The 21,516-nt window shown below is 44.8% G+C and overlaps 1 protein-coding gene across 1 annotated transcript in view; it reads right to left on the reverse strand.

The window, feature by feature from the left end:
- The window catches only part of LOC140465566 (probable G-protein coupled receptor 139), a 105,232-nt gene that overhangs the window by 25,707 nt on the left and 58,009 nt on the right, over positions 1 to 21,516 (reverse strand). The window contains exon 4 of the mRNA XM_072561108.1: positions 12,093 to 12,324. Coding sequence (XP_072417209.1) covers positions 12,093 to 12,324 — 232 coding nt within the window. The remainder of the gene's footprint in view (positions 1 to 12,092; positions 12,325 to 21,516) is intronic.

Consider the following 21,516-nt stretch of genomic DNA (forward strand, 5'->3'; position numbering starts at 1 on the left):
TTTTTGGAAACTTGGAATAAAAATTTAAAATAAAAGATTGAGAACTTGAAAACCAAATGATGATAAATCCTTGGGATTATCTAAGTTTTTTTTTAATAGTGTCAATTTTTGTCAGGTTTTGGGCTGATGTTGTAAATTCTTTGTCCATTCTTTCAAGTTATCTTCCAAATTGACCCAGCCCAATGCCAATTCATGGATCTATTTGTGCATTGAAATATTTTGTCAATTCCCCCAGGACAATGGCAAGATTCAAATCCAATCCAATCTTTCGATCTTTATACTAAAATGGTCTCATTTTTATGCAAGAAATGGAACCCTCCAGTTTTTGTGTTAATTGACAGTCTGGCATTCTCGAGTGTTGGTCAATCTTCAAATTACATGCCCTACCCGACTGAGTCTCACTGAGAAGTGCTGTCTCATCAGCAAACGCCAGGGTCACATGGTGGATAAGGTCATCTTTAAAATTCATAAAAACACCTGACTTCCCTCCCAGTGGATCCGTAGCAATATTTAAAAAAAATATAGGGGACAAAAGATCACCCTGCTTTACACCACAAGCTATCTTTATAAACTGTCTTAAAATTATTGTCCTCCATAACTCTCGTATTCTTTGTACAAAGATTTATCATTGTATAAAATCCTTGGGCTACTCTGTAATGATTTAAAGTTATTTGAGCCTGATCAAATCAAAGGCCTGAGCTCGGTCACTAAAATCAATCAGGAGAAAGTGAGGACTGCAGATGCTGGGGATCGGAGCTGAAAATGTGTTGCTGGAAAAGCGCAGCAGGTCAGGCAGCATCAAAGGAGCAGGAGAATCGACGTTTCGGGCATAAGCCCTTCTTCAGGAATGTTTATGCCCGAAACGTCGATTCTCCTGCTCCTTTGCTGCCTGACCTGCGCTTTTCCAGCAACACATTTTTCGCACTAAAATCCATTGCCAAATCTCTCCCATTTCTCTTTGCCCCATTAATAACATCACTAAAAGTCTTGATATTTTCATTGCAACCCAGGGTTGCCCCAAGGAAACCTTTCTGTCTCAGGGTAAGTTTAACTGCTTCTGCTTCATATATTTACAAAAAATATTGCAAAACGACTCAGCAAAGTGGCCCTGTAGTCACTGGTCGCCAATTATTGGTGGTCTTGGGGATTAGCACTGTCCTCCCATTCTCTAGCATTTCTGGGAGAACACCAGTTTGGAGCCACAATGAAACCAGCCTGGGCAGACGAGGACTATTATCCAGGGAAAAGTGAGGACTGCAGATACTGGAGATCAGAGTCTAGATTAGAGTGGTGCTGGAAAGGTACAGCAGGTCAGGCAGCATCCGAGGAGCAGGAAAATCGACATTTCGGGGATGAGCCCTTCATATGAATGGACTCTCTCTCCTTTAACCCAATACCATTGGGTCCTGCTGCTGTTCTGGGATCCACCCGAATGATCATCCATTTCCTCTACTCACTGGCTCCATCAGGTGATCAGTGGAAATCTTAAAGACTCCATAAAACTTTAATTGTATAATATGAGCCGCCTTACTTGGCACTGAGTTTATCCTGAAAAATCTTCTCTAATTGTGCTGAATTAAGAAAGCAAAAAACTACGAACAGGTGCCCCCATCATCTCTCTCGGTATTTGCTTATGTTTAGTTTTGTACAAAAGCTGTGTTCTTTTAAAACGGGCTTTCTTCACATATCATCATTGCACCCCTTTATTATTACAATCTTTATTACTCTATCTGGTCTATACTGAGATCGTTAAGGGTGTGAGTGAAGATAAAACTAGGGAGGTATATGTCTCCATTAAATGTTCAGTATAACTGTTCATGAACAATAGACCTGGTCTCTGAGCTATAGAATTCCCATTACTAGCAAAGAATTCCTCTGCTTGCGTTAATAGCCCTTCTGGTTTCTGATGTTTTGGGATACCATCTGCATGTTCCACACGAGTACCAGGTATTTCTCCCTGGCACTGATCTTTAACTCTTCTCATTTCCTCAACTTCCTCAACCACAGACACTATTCAGACAGGCACAACTTCTTTCAGCCTGTTAAGAATCCTCCTTTTCCCCGATATTTGCTTTGGAGTTTTTACTGTTATCGTTCCAGGTATTTGCGTATTAATCTGATAACCGTGTCTAAATTACTTCGATCCTAAGAAGACGGGATGGATTTAAAAATCATGGGTGAATCTTTGCTGACATTCTGCTCGAAGGTTGTCTTATCTAAAATTTCACTGCCCACATCTTTGTTTACTGCTGTCGAATATCAGAGTCTTCACCTCCCAACACATGCTCACATATCCGTTTCCTCTATGACAGGGTTAATATCACACACTCTGATCTATTCACTGACCTTATGGACTTTCAACCTGGTATCAGCAACAGACACAAATCTGGGGGTCTCCAACAGTCAGTCAGTGTTGAGATGGTTGTCATTTTTCTGAAGTTAATATTTGTCACAATCCCCCAGCACAAATGAGCTTACAGGGTGTGGCCAGGTATCTGTCCATCTAGAACTCGGGAGATTGACTGACTAAATCTCCCATTATTTATTTAATAGCACCGTCCAATGGCAGTGCCTACGGTCCACACGGGTCAACAGTGGATCGAGCCAGACCAAGCCAACTGGCTGTTCCACAAACCTAAAGCCAGTACTCTGGTCCAAAGACCAGTCAAACCAGCTTAAAAACAAGTGACATGAGTTAAACAGGTCCACTCTCCCACTGCCATTACCAGGGGAACCATGAGGTACAACCAAACATCGTGAGATAATCGGATCAAACACACTCTCTCAACGGTGACTACACAAGCAAGGCTTCCGGGGAGACCCCATCCACAACTAAAGCCACAGTCACATCCCCCGCCATTCCCAAAATGGGTTTAGCCTCCTCTCATGTTCAAGGGCAATTGCTGTGTGATTTAGAATATAAATCAGCAGTTAGTTGAATAAATGACACAAACCTTCTGAAGTTTTTAACACCAGCAGTTTGTGATGGAGTTGAAGGCTGTAGCCAGTTCAAAGACAACTGAAAGATCCTTTCTATTGCTCTGGGCTCCTTTTTGAATAATATTTTGTAAGAAGGCTGTATTCCCATTACAGCCCAGTGTTGCTACATTACAACCATTCTGTCCAAAATTCAAACTGAGTCCCCTCACTTAAACCCTTAGAGAAAAGGCTTGCTAAAATTAGGCCAATATTAATAGGTCTCTGGTTATCAATTACTTTAAGGCTGTCCTTGTCATCCAATCTTTGGAATTAAAACAGTTCAATTTGTCAATGAATCTGGTCCCGCTCCTGATCCAGAGAGAACCTTGAGGTGAGTAGTAACTCTGTGAATGTTAATGTCCTCAAGGTTCATCCCATTGAGTCCTGGGACACGTTTCCGATTGATCTCCTCAATCGCTGTCTTGATTTCCCTTCCTTCTGTGGGGCTCATCAGGAGCTTGACATTCCCCCTGATGGTATATGGCTAGAACTAATGTCTCAGCTTCATGATTGGGAATGGATCATCCCCCACTGTATACCCTTTCCAGCTCCTCACTGGGTAGAGAACAGAGGGGAACAGTCAGTGCCCAAGAGTTTACTGGGTACATTATCTCCTATTGTTATTCAGTATTTGAGTCTCTTTTTAATGGGATTTCTTTAGCCAAATGTTTCCAGGCAACACTATTGGTGTCCTCTTTCTGCCTTCTCTTACTAGTCCTCTGTGACCTCCTTCCATGATCTGCTTTCCTCCCTTTCCCTGAAGTTGTTTCTCCTTGAGTCAATGATTCCGTGTTCTGAGCCCCAGACCCTGCTCTCTTGTTTCTTGATCCTTTTTAACTGAGTAATTCTTCTGCCTGAGTTAATTGTTCTAAATATCTATATTGGAGTATAGGCAGGTCATTGAATAATCTCCCTACCACCCTCAAGGGGTTTGATTTGCTGAACTGATTCCGTACCTAAATTTTCTTCAATATTTTCCAAAGGTCCTTCTCCTGGGATGGGGAAGGGCCTTGAGCTCCATGGAGTTGTGAATTACTGGTTCAGTGACACTACCATTATACCACCATCACCTCACCTGTCAGTCTAGGACAAGGAGATGGCCATTCCCTGGGATCGGCATGCTGGGTAAATTCTCATGTACCACTGAGATGCTGCTGAGTCGTTTCCAGTCTGAGTCATACAGCACAGAAACTGACCCTTCGGTCCAACCCGTCCATACTGACCAGGTTTCCTGATCTGAACTTGTCCCACGGGCCTGCATTTGGCCCATATCCCTGTGAGCCTTCCCTATTCATGGACCTGTCTTTAAATGATGTATCTGCCTCTCCCACTCCCTCTGGCAGCTCATTCCATCTGTGCACCAGCCTCTGAAAATAACGGAGATGCAGGTGGAACATTGCTCTTCATTTCATTAAACTGATGGAACACACTCCCGTGTTATACAAAGCAGACGGCTTTCTGAATAAAGCATCCTCTAAGCTATCACAATATTAGACACACACTGACTACCAAGTGTGACCATGTTTAAAATCCTGTCGTCAGCTCTCCAGTGGGACTGACTTCAAAGTGAGTGGAGAGAGGCCAAGTACTTAATTCAGGGCCCTTTGGGGTCTTCAGTAGTGACCGTGCAGGATGGGGTTTTGTGACTGTGTCTGTAGACCAATTCCACTTTATAACAATCTCCATGTAATGCCTTTCCTCGTGGAAGGATTTGAGATTAATTTTCAAATTAATTTCTTGCTTTTTTCCTGGGACGCGGGTATTATTGAGAACACTGGTGTTTGTTACCACTCCTAATATCCCTCGTCCAGTAAGCTGCTCAGTTCAGAGTCAGCCATGTTGCTGTCGATCTGGAGTCACATACCAGACCAGACCAGGTGGAGACAGCAGATTGATTTCCCTGGAAAGCTGTGTGTAAACTAAAGGCTTGTACAACAATTATTGTCTTGGTCAGCTTTATAATCTCTCCCCTCACATTGCACTGCAACAAGTTTCATCTTGGAGGGTTTCAATAACTTCTAGAATTTCCAACTTGGTTTCTGTGGACAGTTTCTAACGTATAATGGATGTGTCCCAGTGTCATGCCTTATTCAGACAGCTCTTCAAACTCCTGAATACCAACTGCCCATCACAATTACAACCCCAAATCCAAACGAGGTGAGGTTTTAGTGTCCACGGGAGTTGAAAGTAAGTGGAAGCTGAACTGAAATGGAAGACATTGTGGAGGTGGAAAGACTGTTCTCTTTTGTTTGTTCTGTTTTTTTACAATTTTTTTTTGTTTCCCTTCCTTGTCAAATTAGGAATTGATTAACTCCACCATCTACATGTGGAGATTCCTTGTCACTGATCCAGCTCCGTCCGAGCCAGCTCTGAGTGAACAGAACCTCTGACACTCCTCGTTATCTTTTGTTTTCTCCCCCCCCCCCCCCCCCCACACACTACCGCCTAACTGTGGGAGTGATTATTTTTTTCCCCAGCCCCCATGTTGTGTGTGTGTAGGTGTGAGACACAGTGAAAGACACAAGTTGCACGAATCTTTATTCAAATTTTCACCACCAGGAAGAAAGGAAACACCCGAGTGGCCAGTGACAAGCCGTGTCCTTCACATCAAAGGGCAATGCTGTGTGATCAAACAGTGAAGGGGAAGGTAGGGACTAAATCAAAATAGAGTTGGATGGAGAAATAATGCATTCCACTCCCTGCGGTGCCCACCTCTCCCTGAACAACTCCAGGGTGTTGGTGGACAACGTGTACTCCTTTCCCAGAGAAAACCTGGGCTCTAACGTAACCCCGGAAGACGGGCAGGCAGTCGGCCCTAATGACCCCTTCCACAGCCCGATGCCTGGACCTGTTTATGGCCAGTTTGTTCAGCAATCTCCTGGTTAATATCAGTTAACCAGGGCTTCCTGATTAGCCTGGGCTGGAAGCCACAATCAAGGATCTTGTAGCAAACGCATCCCCCCCACCCTCCCCACTGGCCCGGGAGTGTGGGTCAGCTCCTCTTGTACCTTTTTCCTATGACGTGTCCACCCCAGCTCCGGTCCCTCTGATGCAGACTCTGACACGGCCTGTACCGGACTGTAGTTCCTCTCCCTGTATCTGGAGCATCTCGAGAGTTTCCTCCTCCTTCCAGCGGTAATGGTATCGAGGCTGCATCCATCTTGGACCCTGAGGTTTCCTCAACACCAGCCAGAGGGGAGAGCCCAAGGTTTCTGACAGGCCTTCTGGTTGTTGACAGGGGCCTAGTATGTTTTGCTCCTGTCCTGTTTGTGAGGGAACAGCTTTCAGGTGATCCACGTGTTGGTTCAGGACTGCCTCACTTTCCCCAAACTTTGTAAGTCACGGGACCTGACCTCACGTCAACCTCACCTCGTACCCGTACAGAGCCGTTTCCATGGTTCTGGCACCAAACGTCATCCCCTCAATGAAATGGTCTCCCTCGCTTCGAGGAGGCATGTGGCTGGCATTGGTGATCCTGCTGCTGTTTCACCCCAACAACCCTCCCCCAGTTTGGGGAAATATCAGGTTTAACCTGGTGCAGTGTCTGCTCCCCATCACCAACTCTGCTGGAACTATCCTGTTGTTGTGTCTGGGCAAATCGATCCAAATCCATTCCGATCTGGGACCTGAGCCCCCAGACCCTGTCACCATGTCCCCCTTGATTTACTTGGACAGAGTACACTGGCTGTGACCAGCCAGCTCCGAGTCAGGTTCCTGAACTGAGGAGATTCTCAATCCCCTGGTAATCCTGGTCAGCCAGGGCTTCCTGATTTGGCCCAGATTAACATTAAATGTCCTGCATTTGTTTCCCATGAATATTTGAGATTTAAATCTGAACTGAAACTGTCTCTTCAATTTCTAAAGGAGAGGAAACATTGCTGTTTTCTTGCTGTTCCAGATTTTGGAAAAATGTTTACCTGAGCTTTCACATTAGCCATGTATCAATTTGTCAAAGGAAAATAATTTTGACTAACCTGAATGACGTTCCCCGAGGGTTTGATTTTAGGCCGTGGATTGTTGTTTGTAAATAACTTGTACTGCCTAAACAATTCAGTTATCAAGTTTTATACAATCCATAAACTTCTAATGTCGTAAATGGTGAACAGTGTAACAGAGTTCAAGATGACTGAGAATGTTGATTACAATTTAGGTAAATGTGTGACTGTTTTCATAACCACCTTGACAAGGAAGAAATGAGAGGAAATGCAGAGATACTTCCAGCAGCTGACAGTCTCTAGAGTTTCTCCATTCACAGGTAAAGCACGCCTTCGGACCATCGCCCAGCCCTCCACAACCTGATCCAACTGACTCAATCAGCCCCCCAGTCATCAGCACGAAAAGTCAAGAAGCTATCAACAGTGAAGAGGAGGTCTGCACGCTTTTTGTCAGTGGCCTTCCTCTGGGCGTTAAACCACCTGAACGTTACCCTCTCTTTCGATCATTGAAGGGATATGAAGGTTCACAGATCAAGCTCACATCACAACAGCCAGTTGGCTTTGTGACATTTGACAGCAGAGTGGGGGTAGGCCCAGCAAAGAATGCTGTGTTCACTGAGCCTGGAGCTGCAGCTGTTACACTGCACACACACAGATGCTGGTATCCTCTGTCTGAAGCAGCTCTGCAAGTCTTGTCAGTTTTGTTAGGTATTTAACTGTCCTCGCCCAAGAATTCAGATTTCTCCGTGGAGTGCAAGGACAGACGGGATTTTATTTTCAGGTTGGACTTTACTAAAGGAGATTTTGGAGAATTGGCTCATTTCCACTTGACTTGGAGGGGACAGAGTGGTCTCTATGGACTGTGGATTTAAGAAATTTACTGGTGAACTTTGTCCCCACGTGGGAGAATTCTGCAAACTGGTTGTCAGTCTGATGAAAGCTGCTGGTGTCATCTGGGTAGTGATCATGGAATGATCAAAGGGTGGAATGTAATGTTTCAAGATTAAATTGGAATATCTCTGAACATTAATGAAATATTAAAGGGTTAAACTGCACTGATTTGAATATTCTGAAAGTGAGTGGGGACAACATTCATGCAAGAATGTGAATCATCTCGCCCCCCCCCTCCATTTAGACAGTTTAATTTGATAATGGTATGGGGAGTAATAGCAAATGACTATCATTCAATCTCTTCCATTCGGAAATGCTTCCTCGCCAGACCCTGAAGCTAGGTATGTCACACTTGCATTGTCTTGGGGAATCAGAGATATGAAATCATCTGCATAATGATTCCCCAGTATTAGGACATTTAGCACTTGCATTATCCCTGAGGAAGATCTCATCCTACCATTGTACCTGGGGTAACATGTGACTGTGAGGGCATGGCCAGAGTACCTGTGAACATTACCAACTGACCTGTATAAAAAGGATGTGTTTGTTCAGGGCTTCACTTTGACTTGACCTCACATGCCTGTGAAGAGGGTCAAAAGTGGTCACCTTGCTTGTACAGGCTTTAATAAACTTCAACTGTTTGCAGAAGTTGGTGTGTGCCAATTGCATCTCGTGTGTGAAACCTCGGGGAAAAGAACTGAACAGATGGTAGCAGCAGTGGGACTCCAACATACACGGAACTTCCAGGTGAACTGAATAAGTGATTGACTGAATGTTGGTTGTGTGAGACAGATGGGTCCACAATGTAAGCTTCACCGTGATCTCTCTCTAAACCTACCACTCAGTCAACCCCTCATCTGCTGGGACTTGGTGATAGAATCTTTTGAGAAACTCACTCACGAAGTTGTCCGTCTGTCCTCTGCAACTCCACTAATCATATTGCCATCTGCGAACTTACTAATTAGACCACCTATACCTTCCTTCAGATCAGTTATGTATATCACAAACACAGTGGTCCCAGATGGATCCCTATGGAACACCACCGATCACAGGTCTCCATTTTGAGACACTAGTATTACTGTCTCCTGTTGCCCAGTCAGTTCTGCATCTACCTCGCTCAGACACCCTGGACCTCTTGCGACCTCACTTTCTCCATCAGCCTACCATGGGGAAGCTTAGCAAAATCCTTACTGAAGTCCATGTCTATAACATCTACATCTCGTCTCCCATTAATCACCTTTTTCACTTCCACAAGCAATTCTATTAACTTGGTAAGATGTGACCTGCCCTGCACAAAACCAAGCTGCCTATCACTGATACACACATTTTCTTCCAAATGTAAATAGATCCTATCCCTCCGTATCTTCTCCAGCAGCTTCCCTCCCATTGATGTCGGGCTCACTGGTCTATAATTATCTCGATTATCTTTGCTACTCTCCTTAAACAAGGGGACAACATCAGGAACTCTCCAATCCCCTGGACCCTCACCTGTGTTCACGGATGCTGCAAAGATCTCTCTCTCTCTCTCTCTCTCTCTCTCTCTCTCTCTCTCTCTCTCTCTCTCTCTCTCTCTCTGCTCTTCCACCCCTCCCCCAACCTGAGAGAGATCCCATTTGGGAGCTTGTCCATCTTAATGCCTTTTGGAATACCGAACACTTCCTCCCTCCTTCTGCAGACTTGATTTGACCTAGAGTGATCAACCATTCCAGATTGGTCTAACTTTCCCCATATTCTTCCAAACGTTTGTCTGGTTTCAGTCACCTAGACCTTTGTATATGCTTCCTTGTTTCCTCTGAGCTAGTCTCTCAATTTCATCGGTCATCCCTCGTTCCCTAATCTCACCATTACTATCCCTCATTTTCACAGGGTCATGTCTATCCCTTACTAATGATCATCTCTTTAAAAGCCTTCAACATATCAAATTTGGATTTACCTTCAAACAGCTGTTTCCAATCCATATTTTCCAGCTCCTGCTAAATTTGGCTATTCCGAGTCAGCGATGTACAGCATGAAACCAGACCCTTTGGTCCAACTCATCCACACCGACCAGATGTCCTCAATTAATCTAGTCCCATTTGCCAGCACTTGGCCCATATCCCTCTAAATCCTTCCTACTCATCGACCTATCCAGATGCTTTTTAGAGTCACAGTCATAGAGATATACAGCACGGAAACAGACCCTTCCATCCAACTCCATGTCACCCAGTTATTCCAGTCTAATCTAATCCTATTGTCCTATATCCCTCTTAAACCCTTCCTATCCATATACCCATACCTTTTAAATGCTGTAATTGTACCAGCCTCCACCATTTCCTCTGGCAGCTCATTCAAACATGCACCACTCTTTGCGTGATAAGGTTGTACCTTAGGTCCTTTTTATACCTTTTCCCTCTCCCCCTAAACCTATGCTCTCTAGTTCCTGACTCCCCCATCCCAGGGAAAAGACCTTGTCTGTTTATCCTATCCATGCTCCTCATGACTTTATAAACTCCGCCTCTGACGCTCCGGGAAAACAGACCCAGCACATTCAGCCTCTTATACTGAAGGGTCTGTTTCCATGCTGTACATCTCTGACTCTGACCCTCCCTCTAGCTCAAATCCTCCAAACCTGGCAACATCCTTGTAAATATTTTGAGCCTTTTCAAGTTTCACGACATCCTTCCTTCCAACAGGAAGGAGACCAGAATTGCACTCAACATTCCAAAAGTGGCCTAACCGATGTCCTGTACAGCCTCAGCATGACCTCCCAACTCCTATACTATTGTTGGCCTTCTCCCAATGTAGCAGTCTTCCTTTCAGACCACTCTCTTTTCTTTGTCCATGAGTATTCTAAAACTTATGGAATTCGGATCACTATTCTCAAAGTAACTCATGACAGAATGTTCAACAACCCGGCTGGGCTCATTTCCCAACACCAGGTCCAGACTGGCACCTTCCCAATTTTGGACTATTTACATACGGCTCTATAAAAACCCTCCTGGATGCTCCGGAGTGTTAGAGGTCTAAATGGAGCAGAATTTGTACGTAAATCCCCCAGGCAATGTTGGGAAAATTATAATCTCCCATCACTACCACCCTGTTGCTCCTAATCTTTCCATAATCTGTTTACATATTTGTACCTCCTCTCACGCTCACTGTTGGGAGGCCTGTAGTCCAGCCCCAACTTCGTTACTGCACCCTTCCTGTCTGGGCTCTGCCCACATTGCCTCACTGCTCGAGTCCTTCATAGTGCCCTCCTTCAGTACAGCTGTGATATCCTCCCTGACCAGTAATGGAACTCCTCCACCCGTTTTACCTCCCTCTCTATTCCACCCGAAACATTGATATCCTGAGATATTTAGTTACCAATCTTGCCCTTCACTCAACCAAGTCTCAGTTATAGCAATAACATTGTACTCCCAGGTACTAATCCATGCCCGAAGTTCACTTGACCACTTACATCAAAACAAACGCATCTCAGACTGTCAATCCCTTTGTCGTCTTCATCTGGTCTCTGCCTACTCTTCCCCTTAGTCACGCTGAATTCATTTTCTCGTTCCTTACAGGTTTTAGTTACTGCCTCCTTACTGTCCACTAACCACCACCTCATTTGGGTCCCTTCCCCCCAACAGCATTAACAAAAGCAGCCCCTGGACATTGGATCCAGTCCAGCCCATGTGTAGACCATCCGATTTGTAATAGTCCCACCTCCCCCAGAATTGGTCCCAATGTCCCAAAATCTGAACCCCTCCCTTCTCCACTAACTCTCAAGCCACTCATTCATCCTGCCTATTCTTTCATTTCTGCTCTGACTAGCCCGTGGCACTGGTAGAAATCCTGAGATGACTTCCACTGAGGTCCTACTTTGTAACTTGGCTCCTAACTCCCTAAATTCTGCTTTTAGGACCTCATCCCATTTATTCCCTTCCTCATGTGGCCTACTTTATTACAAGGAAAACAGCTGAGCTTTCTTAATTCCCTTTTCCCTCATAGGTTTCCTCTTTACCCTGTGGTGAACGATCATTAATATCTTCAACAAGATGTCCCTTTTCCCTTATCACGTAAGGATTTCCATTTTCCCCAATTTCTATCCCCCTCAGATTCAAATTGATGTTGGAAGCTAAACTTTGATTTATGAACCAACTCATAATCATCTGCCTTTTCTGCTGATAATCTTGCAATCTTAACTCGCTCTTCCAGGTGAGTTCTCGTTACTTCAGGAAGTGAATTTTGAACTCCTCCATGATAATTGTCTCTCTAAGATTGTCTGATCGATTTTCAATGCTCTTATCCACCGATCAAAGTTACTTTGTTTGATCCTTTCAAACTCTGTGACACCAGGCCCCTCCTTAGGTTCTAAAATGCCTAGAAGCTTCTGGGTGGAGCTCATATACACTGAAGATGGCTTTTTTATCACCTGATACTCCCCAGATACCTCCCCTGATAATGACGCAAATACCTCACCAGCTCCACCTACCAACGTCACTTGGATCAACGATACCCGCATAGTCACTGGCCATTTCATTTGTTTAGCCACTTTCTACAATGAAATGAAAAAACGGTCTACTTGTTTTGCAATCCATCACATTGTTTTTGTTCTTGAACAATGGGTAACAGCTACAGTATAATGTCCAGCCACAGCAAAACATTCCCTCTGTGATAGTCAAGAAACGGTGCCTGGATGCTATGGAGATGATTTTCTGTTCAATATTATTTGGATGGAGGGGGCTTTGTTCTGTTTGTGACAGTCACTTGAAGGAAGTAGCATAGAATGTAATCATTGGTCCAGTACCCTCTTTCTGATGCTATTAGTGATTTGTCAACACAATATCAGATTCCCAGTGGAGTGTCTGCTGATCACTGGTTTGAATTTGAGCACAGCAACTAATTGTGAAGAGCCTTTAACCCAACAGCTTAAACTTCACTCTAAATGTGCTATAATCAAAGTAACATCTCAAATGATAGAAAGACTACAATGTAGAAGGAGTCTATTCAGCCTGTTCCTGTCTGTGCTGGCTCTCTGTATTAGCGATTCATCTGGGTCACGTCCCTTGTTCATATTCCCTGTTGCTCTGTAAATTGTTTCTCTCTTGGTGACTGTCCAGTTTTTTTTTTGAATGAATTAATCTGCCTCCATCACATCTTCAAGTAATAACAACCCACTAAACAAAATGTTTTCTCTTGTGTATTTAAATTTTCCACTTTTTCATTAATTTGGTTGAACCTTTGGCTGAAGAAGCACCAGTGATCTGAAACCACCATGTTCAATCCCTATACCGCCCTGTGTTGCCAAACCTCTTGGCCAACATTTTGCTTTGGACATGTAGACTTTTTTTGTCAGAGGTTTTGGGATTCCTGAATTAATTACTTTTCTCCCGTGACAAGCTCTGCTCGCCACTGATTCCACCTCATCCTGAGTAACTTTGGTGGAGGAGATAATTGAGATGACTGTTCAACTCCAGGTCAAACAGAGCACCAAGCTCATGAACAGTCTGGTTCAGACTCAATGATTTGGAGATGCTGGTGTTGGACTGGGGTGTACAAAGTTAAAAAATCTTAACACCAGATTCATAGTCCAACAGGTTTAATTGGAAGCACACTAGCTTTCGGAGCGTCGCTCCTTCATCAGGTGGTAGTGGAGGGCTCAATCCTAACACACAGAATTTATAGCAAAGATTTACAGTGTGGTGTAACTGAAATTATACATTGAGACATTGATTGTGTTAAGCGTTTCATCTGTTAGAATATAGTGATAGTTTCACTACTTTCATGTGTAAATCACAAAACCTTTTTTAAAATGTTGCATTCTTGAGTTAGCTTTAACAATGGTGATAACTAGACAATTAAAGGTGTTGGCCCCCTGTGTTCTCTGTCTATGTCCTGATGTTTAGATTGATTCGAATCCAAAAAGGGAGATAATGGAGTTCTACATGAATTCATGCAGTTTTTGAGCAAAGTACAATGTAACCCTGCAAGTACAAATTCACCCCAGAAAATATATGTGTGCATGTGGGTCTTTGTCTGTGTGTGTGTGTGTGTGTCTGTCTGTCTGTCTGGGGTGGGGGTTGATTGTGAGACAGTGTATGTGTGTGTGTGTGTGTGTGTGTGTGTGTATGTAGTGAGTGTAGAGTGTCTTAAGTCTATGGTGGTCACCTGTAATGTGACATGAACCCGTGGTCCCGGTTGAGGCCCCTCCCCCCCGATGGATTCCAAACTTATTTATCAGCTTAAGTTTGTTAAAATTTAAGGCTTGTGTTCAAATCCTTCCAAAGTTTTGACTTCTTAATTCTTTAACCTCCTGTAGCCCTACAACTCGGTGAAAACTTTGATTTCCTTCAGTTTCTTCCTCTCCTGCATCCCACACCTTCTGTGCCCTATCACTGGTGGACATGCATTCAAGTTAAAATTTCAGCTCAAGAATTCCCTTCCCAAACCTTAACACCTGAGTAAAGAAATTGCTTAAACCCTACTTCCTTAACCAAACATTTGGTCCACCTGTCCTAATATTTACCTGTTTGATTCAGTGTTAGCTTTTGTTGGATATTCCTAATGTGACGCATCCTGGGATGTTTTAACAGTATTTCTCTAGAATTGCTAATACCCACCTCCTTGTGAACCTCAGTACCATCTCGTTTAGTTGCCAGTATCTCTGTATTCTTGTCGACAACATTTGCCTGTGCATTGCAAATATCCCCTCACCCCCACCCACCCCCGCTGCACAGGATACTGTCACCCCTTTGTTTCAGGTGTGGACCATCCTGTTTGTAGAGGTCCCTCCTACCCCAGAATGAGCCCCAATTATCCAGGAATCTGAATCCCTCCCTCCTGCATCATCCCTGTTGCCATGTGTTCAACTCCTCTCTCTCCCTATTCCTCACCCCCTTCAAGCATGTGGCACAGCCAACAAACCAGCTTTAATCTTCCAGCTTAGCTCCTGAATTTCTGCATTACATCCCCATCCCTTTTCCTATTTACGTTGTTGGTGCCAATGTGGACCACGACTTGGGGCTGCTCCCCCTCCCCCTCCCCCTCCCCCTCAAGGATCCTGAAAACCCGATCTGAGACATTGGCACCTGGGAGGGTACACACCAACCGTGAGTCTCTCTTGTTCCCCCAGAACCTTTATCTGTTTCCCTAACTAAGGTGTTCCCAATGACTAATGCTCTGCTCCTTTCCCTGTTTCATTCTGAGCAACACGGACAGACTCTGCCTGAGACCTGTGCCCCATTGCTTACCCCTGGTAAGTCATTTCCCCGCCCCCCCCCCCCCAACAGTATCCAAAATGGGTTCCTTGTTATTGAGGGGAACAGCCTCAGGGGATCCCTGCACTGCCTGCTGGTTCCCTTTCTGTCCCCTGACTGTAGCCCATCTCCCTCCTCCTTGTACCTGAGGTGTGACTGCCTCCCTGTAACTCCTCTCAATAACCCCCTGCACCTCCCGAATGATCCCAAGTTCATCCAGCTCCAGCTCCAGTTCCCTTACACAGTTCTCGAGGAGCTGGAGTTGGGTGCACTTCCCGCAGATGCAGTCAGCAGGGACATAAGTGGTGTCCCTTACCTCCCACATTCTCAGGAGGAACATTTAACTGCCCTCGGCCTCCATTCTCACTATTCCAAATTCCTAATGAGTCTACTGAAAAGTAAATAAAGAAAAGCAAGTTATCTTACCAACCTGTGTCTCAGAACTTTTATTGATTGTTTAGAGAATGAGGACGGGTGGGAGGCACTACTTAAGTAGTGTTTTGGTTAAAGTAACTGCCCAAATATGTTCCTTCACTTACCCAGCAGTTCCGAGTCTGCTCCTGCTCAGCGTGCGCTCCTCCCAGTCACGAGGTAAGTTTTAAAATCAGTGATTCACTTTCCCGTCAGTCCCCTGCTAAACAGGAAGAACAAGAATTATTTGTTATAAGATTGCTGATATTGGACAAACTGGCCCTTGGGACCTACAGAGCTCTTACTGACTAGACCTTGTTGGTCAATATTAGTGAGGGAGGTAACTGCAGCCCCTTAATTCTGCTGTTGCCAGGGGAGATTGGTCAGTTTGAAAGCAGAGGGTGAGGTGGGGGCTGCTGGGAAGGTCAATTTCTCACCAAGGACTGACCTTGAGCATGAGCAGCCTTCATTTTACAGACAGCAGCAGAGCGAGAGGTGGCTGAAAGGACCAAGGGATTGCTGGGAATAATAAGCGAAGAAGGTTACCTCAGATTACAAAAGGATCTTGATCAGATGGGCCAATGGGCTGAGAAGTGGCAGATGGAGTTCCATTCAGGTAAATGCGAGGTGCTGCATTTTGGGAAAGCAACTTAATGGTAAGGTCCTAGGGAGTGTTGCTGAACAAAAGAGACATTTGGAGTGCGGGTTCATAGCTCCTTGAAAGTGGAGTCGCAGGTAGATAGGATAGTGAATGGTTATTGCAGGTTTCAGGATTTAGATATTTCGAGAAGAACAGAAAATGGTAAAAGAGGGGGTGGTGTGGCATTATTAGTCAAGGACAGTATTCTGTTTGCAGAAAGGATGTTTGCGGACTCATCTACTGAGGTAGTATGTGTTGAGATTAGAAACAGGAAAGAGGTTACCCTGTTGGGAATTTTCTATACAGTATGTATAGAATGTAATATGTAGACAAGCCAACAAGGGGGCAAGGCCACATTAAGTTTGGTACTGTGTAATGGATCCAGCCAGGTGTTAGATTTGGAGGGAGGTGAGCACTTTGGTGATAGTGACCACAATTCGGTTATGTTTACTTTAGTGATGGAAAGGGATAAGTATACACCACAGAGCAAAAGTTATAGCTGGGGGAAAAGCAATTATGATGTGATTAGGCAAAATTTAGGATGCATAGGATAGGGAAGGAAACTGCAGGGGAAGGGGACAAGTTAAATGTGGAGTTTGTTCAAGGAACAGCTACTGCGTGTCCTTGATCATTATATACTGATCAGGCAGGGAGGAAGTTGCTGAGCACGGGAACCGTGGTTTACTAAGGAAGTTGAATCTCTTGTCAAGAGGAAGAAGAGGACTTATGTTAGGGTGAGATGTGAAGGCTCAGTGAGGGTGCATGAGAGTTACAAGTTAGCCAGGAAAGACTAAAGAGAGATCTAAGAAGAGCCAGGAGGGAACATGAAGTTGTTGGTGGATAGGATCAAGAAAAACCCCAATGTTTTCTCTAGGTTTATCAAGAATAAAAGAATGACCAGAGAGAGATTAGGGCCAGTCAAACATAATAGTGGGAAGTTGTACATGGAGTCAGAGGAGAGAGGGGAAGCACTAAATGAATACTTTTCATCAGTATTCACACCAGAAAAAGACAATGTTGTCGAAGAGAATACTGAGATACTGACTACTAAACTAGATGAGATTGAGGTGCATAAGGAAGAGGTGTTAGCAATTCTGGAAAGTGTAAAAGTAGCTATGTCCCTTGCGCCAGATGGGATTTATCCTAGGATTCTCTAGGAAGCCAGGGAGGAGATTGGAGAGCCTCTGGCTTTGATCTTTACATTGTCATTGTCTACAGGAATAGTGCCAGAAGACTGGAGCATAGAGTCATAGAGATGTACAGCATGGAAACAGACCCTGCGGTCCAACCTGTCCACCCCAACCAGATATCCCAACCCAATCCAATCCCACCTGCCAGCACCCGGCCCATATCCCTCCAAACCCTTCCTATTCATATACCCATCTAAATGCCTCTGAGATGTTGCAATTGTATCAGCCTCCACCACATCCTCTGGCAACTCATTCCATATATGTACCACACTCTGCGTGAAAAAGTTGCCCTTTAGGTCTCTTTCCCCTCTCACCCTAAACCTATGCCCTCTAGTTCTGGACTCACACGTCCCAGGGAAAAGCCTTTTGTCTATTTATCTTATCCATGCCCCTCATAATTTTATAAACCTCTATAAGGTCACCCCTCAGCCTCCAATGCTCCAGGGGAAACAGCCCCAGCCTGTTCAGCCTCTCCCTAAAGCTCAAATCCTCCAACCCTGGCACCATCCTTGTAAATCTTTTCTGAACCCTTTCAGGTATCACAACATCTTTCCAATAGGAAGGAGACCAGAATTGCATGCAATATTCCAACAATGGCCTAATCAATGTCCTGTACAGCTGCAACATGACCTCCCAACTCTTGTACTCAATACTCTGACCAATAAAGGAAAGCATACCAAACGCCGCCTTCACTATCCTATCTAGCTGCGACTCCAATTTCAAGGAACTATGAACCTGCACTCCCAGGTCTCTTTGTTCAGCAACATTCCCTCGGACCTTCCCATGAAGTGTATAAGTCCTGCTAAGATTTGCTTTCCCAAAATGCAGCACCTCACATTTATCTGAATTCAACTCCATCTGCCACTTCTCAGCCCATTGGCCCATCTGGTCCAGATCCTGTTGTAATCTGAGGTAACCCTCTTCGCTGTCCACTATACCTCCAATTTTGGCGTCATCAGCAAACTTACTAACTGTACCTCTTACACTCGCATCCAAATCATTTATGTAAGTAACAAAAAGTAGAAGACCCAGCACCGATCCTTGTGGCGCTCCACTGGTCACAGGCCCCCAGTCTGAAAAACAACCCTCCACCACCACCCTCTGTCTTCTACCTTTAGCCAGTTCTGTATCCAAATGTCTAGTTCCCCCTTTATTCTATGGGATCTAAACTTGTTAATCAGTCTCCCATGGGGAACCTTGCCGAATGCCTTACCGACGTCCACGTAGATCACATCTACTGCTCTGTCCTCATCAATCTTCTTTGTTACTTCTTCAAAAATAGAAATGTTGTTCCCTTGTTTAAGCAGGGGAATAGAGACAACCCTGGTATTTATAGACCATTGAGCCTTACTTTGGTTGTGGGTAAAGTGTTGAAAAGGTTATAAGTGATAGGATTTATAAACATCTAGAAATGAATAAGTTGATTAGGGATAGTCACATGATTTTGTGATGGATAGGTCCTGCCTCACAAACCTTATTGCGTTATTTGAGAAGGTGACCAAACAGGTTGATGAGGGTAAAGCAGTGGATGTGTTGTATATGGATTTCAGTGAGGTGTTTGATAAGGTTCCCCATGGTAGGCTATTGCACAGAATATGGAGGCATGGGATTGAGGTGATTTAGCGGTTTGGGACCGATGGGAAATGTTCATCCTGGAGTTCAGTTAGTAGTGGGGTACCGCAAGGATCTGTTTTGGGGCCACTGCCATTTGTCATTTTTATAAATGACCTGGAGCCATGGCATAGAAGGATGGGTTAGTAAATCTGCAGATGACATAAAGGTCAGTCGAGTTGTGGATAGTACTGAAGGCTGTTGCAGGTTACTGAGGGACATAGATAAGCTGCAGAGATCGGCTGAGAAGTGGCAAATGGAGCTTAGTGCGAAAAAGTGTAAGGTAATTCGCTTTGGTAGGAGTAACAGGAATGCAGAGTACTGGGCTAATGGTAAGATTCTTGGTCGTGTAGATTAGCAGCAAGATGTCAGTGTCCAGGCAGACAGATCCCTGAATGTTGCCACCCAGGTTGAGAGGATCATGAAGAAGGCATACGGTGTGTGATCTTTTATTGGCAGAGGGATTGAGGTTTGGAACCATGAGACCATGCTGCAGCTGTGTAAAACTCTGGTACAGCCACATTTGGAGTATTGCGCACAGTTCTGGTCACCACATTATTGGAAGGATGTGGAAGCTTCGGAAAAGATTCAGAGGAGATTTACTAAGATGCTGCCTGGTCTGGAGGAAATGTCTTACGAGAAAAGGCTGAGGGACTTGTGACCAGGCAGCATCCGAGGAGCAGGAAACTTGACATTTTGGGCAAAAGCCCTTCATCAGGAATGAAGGCAGGGAGCCTCCAGGGTGGAGAGATAAACGGGAGGGGGGGTGGGGGTGGGGAGAAGGTGGAAAGAGTACAATAGTTGGATAGAGTAGCAATAGCACCCAACTCAGCACCGTCCTCATGACGTGTCCTACCTGCCAATTTTCCTTCCCATCTATCTGCTCCACCCTCCCCTCTGACCTATCACCTTCATCCCGACACCCATCCACCTATTGTGCTCTTTGCTACCTCCTCCCCACCCCCCCTCCCGTCCATCTCTCCATCCGGAATGCTCCCTGCCTTCATTCCTGATGAAGGGCTTTTGCCCAAAACATTGATTTTCTTGCTCCTCGGATGCTGCCTGACCTGCTGTGTTTTTCCAGCACCACTCTAATCCAGACTCTGGTTTCCAGCATCTGCAGTCTTCACTTTTGCCTGAGGGACTTTGAGGCTGTTTTTGTTCGAGAGAAGTAGGTTAAGAGGTGACTTCATTGAGACATATAAGATAATCAGAGGGTTAGATAGTTTGGACAGTGAGAGTCTCTTTCCTCAGAGACGCTGGCTAGAATGAAGGGACATCGCTTTAAATTGAGGGGTGATAGATATAGGTGAGATGTCCAAGGTAGGTTCTATACTCAGAGTAGTTGAGGTATGGAATGCACTGCCTGCAACATCAGCCAAACTCGCCAACTTTAAGGGCATTTAAACGGTCATTCGATCTGCATGTGGACGACAATGGAATAGTGTAGGATAGATGGGCATCAGATTGGTTCCACAGGTCAGCACAACATCGAGGGCCGAAGGGCCTGGACTGCACTGGTAATGTTCTATCTTCTAACATAGATATAGTAAGTGGGCAAAGATCTGGAAGATGGAATACAATATTGATAAATGTGCAGTCATCCATTTTGGGAGGAGTAACAGGAAAAAGGATTATGAATTGAATGGTAATAAATTGCAGCATGCTGCTGTGCAGAGGGACCTGGGTGTCTTGTGTGTGAATCACAGAGGGTTGGTCTGCAGGTACAACAGGGAATTAGGAAGCAAATGGAATTTTGTCCATCATTGCGAAAGGGATTGAGTTTAAAAGCAAGGAGGTTATGTTGTAGCTGTACAAGGTGCTGGTGAGGCCACCCCTGGAGTACTGTGTGCACTTTGGGTCTCCTTACTTGAGAAAGGATGTACTGGCACTGGGGTTGGTGCAGAGGGGGGGTCACAAGGTTGATTCTGGAGTTGAAGGCGGGGGGGGGAAGTTGGCTGATGAGGAGAGACTAAGTAAATTGAACATAGAACATAGAACATAGAACAATACAGCACAGAACAGGCCCTTCGGCCCACGATGTTGTGCCGAACTTCTAACCTAGATTGGGATCATATTCATTCCTAATTGGGATCATATTCATTGAAATTCAGAAGAATGCGGGGTATCTTAGGGAATGGTTAAGCTAGAAGTAGAGAGGATGTTTCCACTGGCCGGTGAAACTAGGACAACAGGGTATTGCCTCAACATTAAAGGGAGCAGAGTTCGGACTGAATTGAGAAGGAACCTCTTCACCCAGAGAGTGTTAATCTATGGAATTCCTTGCCCAGGGAAGCAGTTGATGCTGGTTGAGTAAACGTTTTTAAAGTGAAGGTAGATCATGTTTTGAAAACCTGAAGGAATTAAGGGATACAGTGAGAGTGTGGGTAAGTGGTTCTGAATCCACGAATAGATCAGCCATGACCGTATTAAATGTTGGAGCAGGCTCGAAGGGCCGGACGGCCTACTCCTGCTCCTAGTGCTTCCATCCTTTATGTCCCAGATCAGTTCAGGTGGAGCCCGTCCAAATGGTGCAGTCCCATACTGTCCCAATGAAGACATCAGTGTCCCACGAATGTGAATCCCTCTTTCCCACATCACTCCTTCACCCATGTGTTCACTTCCCTCATCTTCTCATG

This window comes from Chiloscyllium punctatum, chromosome 42 (assembly GCF_047496795.1).
Source record: "Chiloscyllium punctatum isolate Juve2018m chromosome 42, sChiPun1.3, whole genome shotgun sequence".
Classification (NCBI taxonomy): domain Eukaryota; kingdom Metazoa; phylum Chordata; class Chondrichthyes; order Orectolobiformes; family Hemiscylliidae; genus Chiloscyllium; species Chiloscyllium punctatum.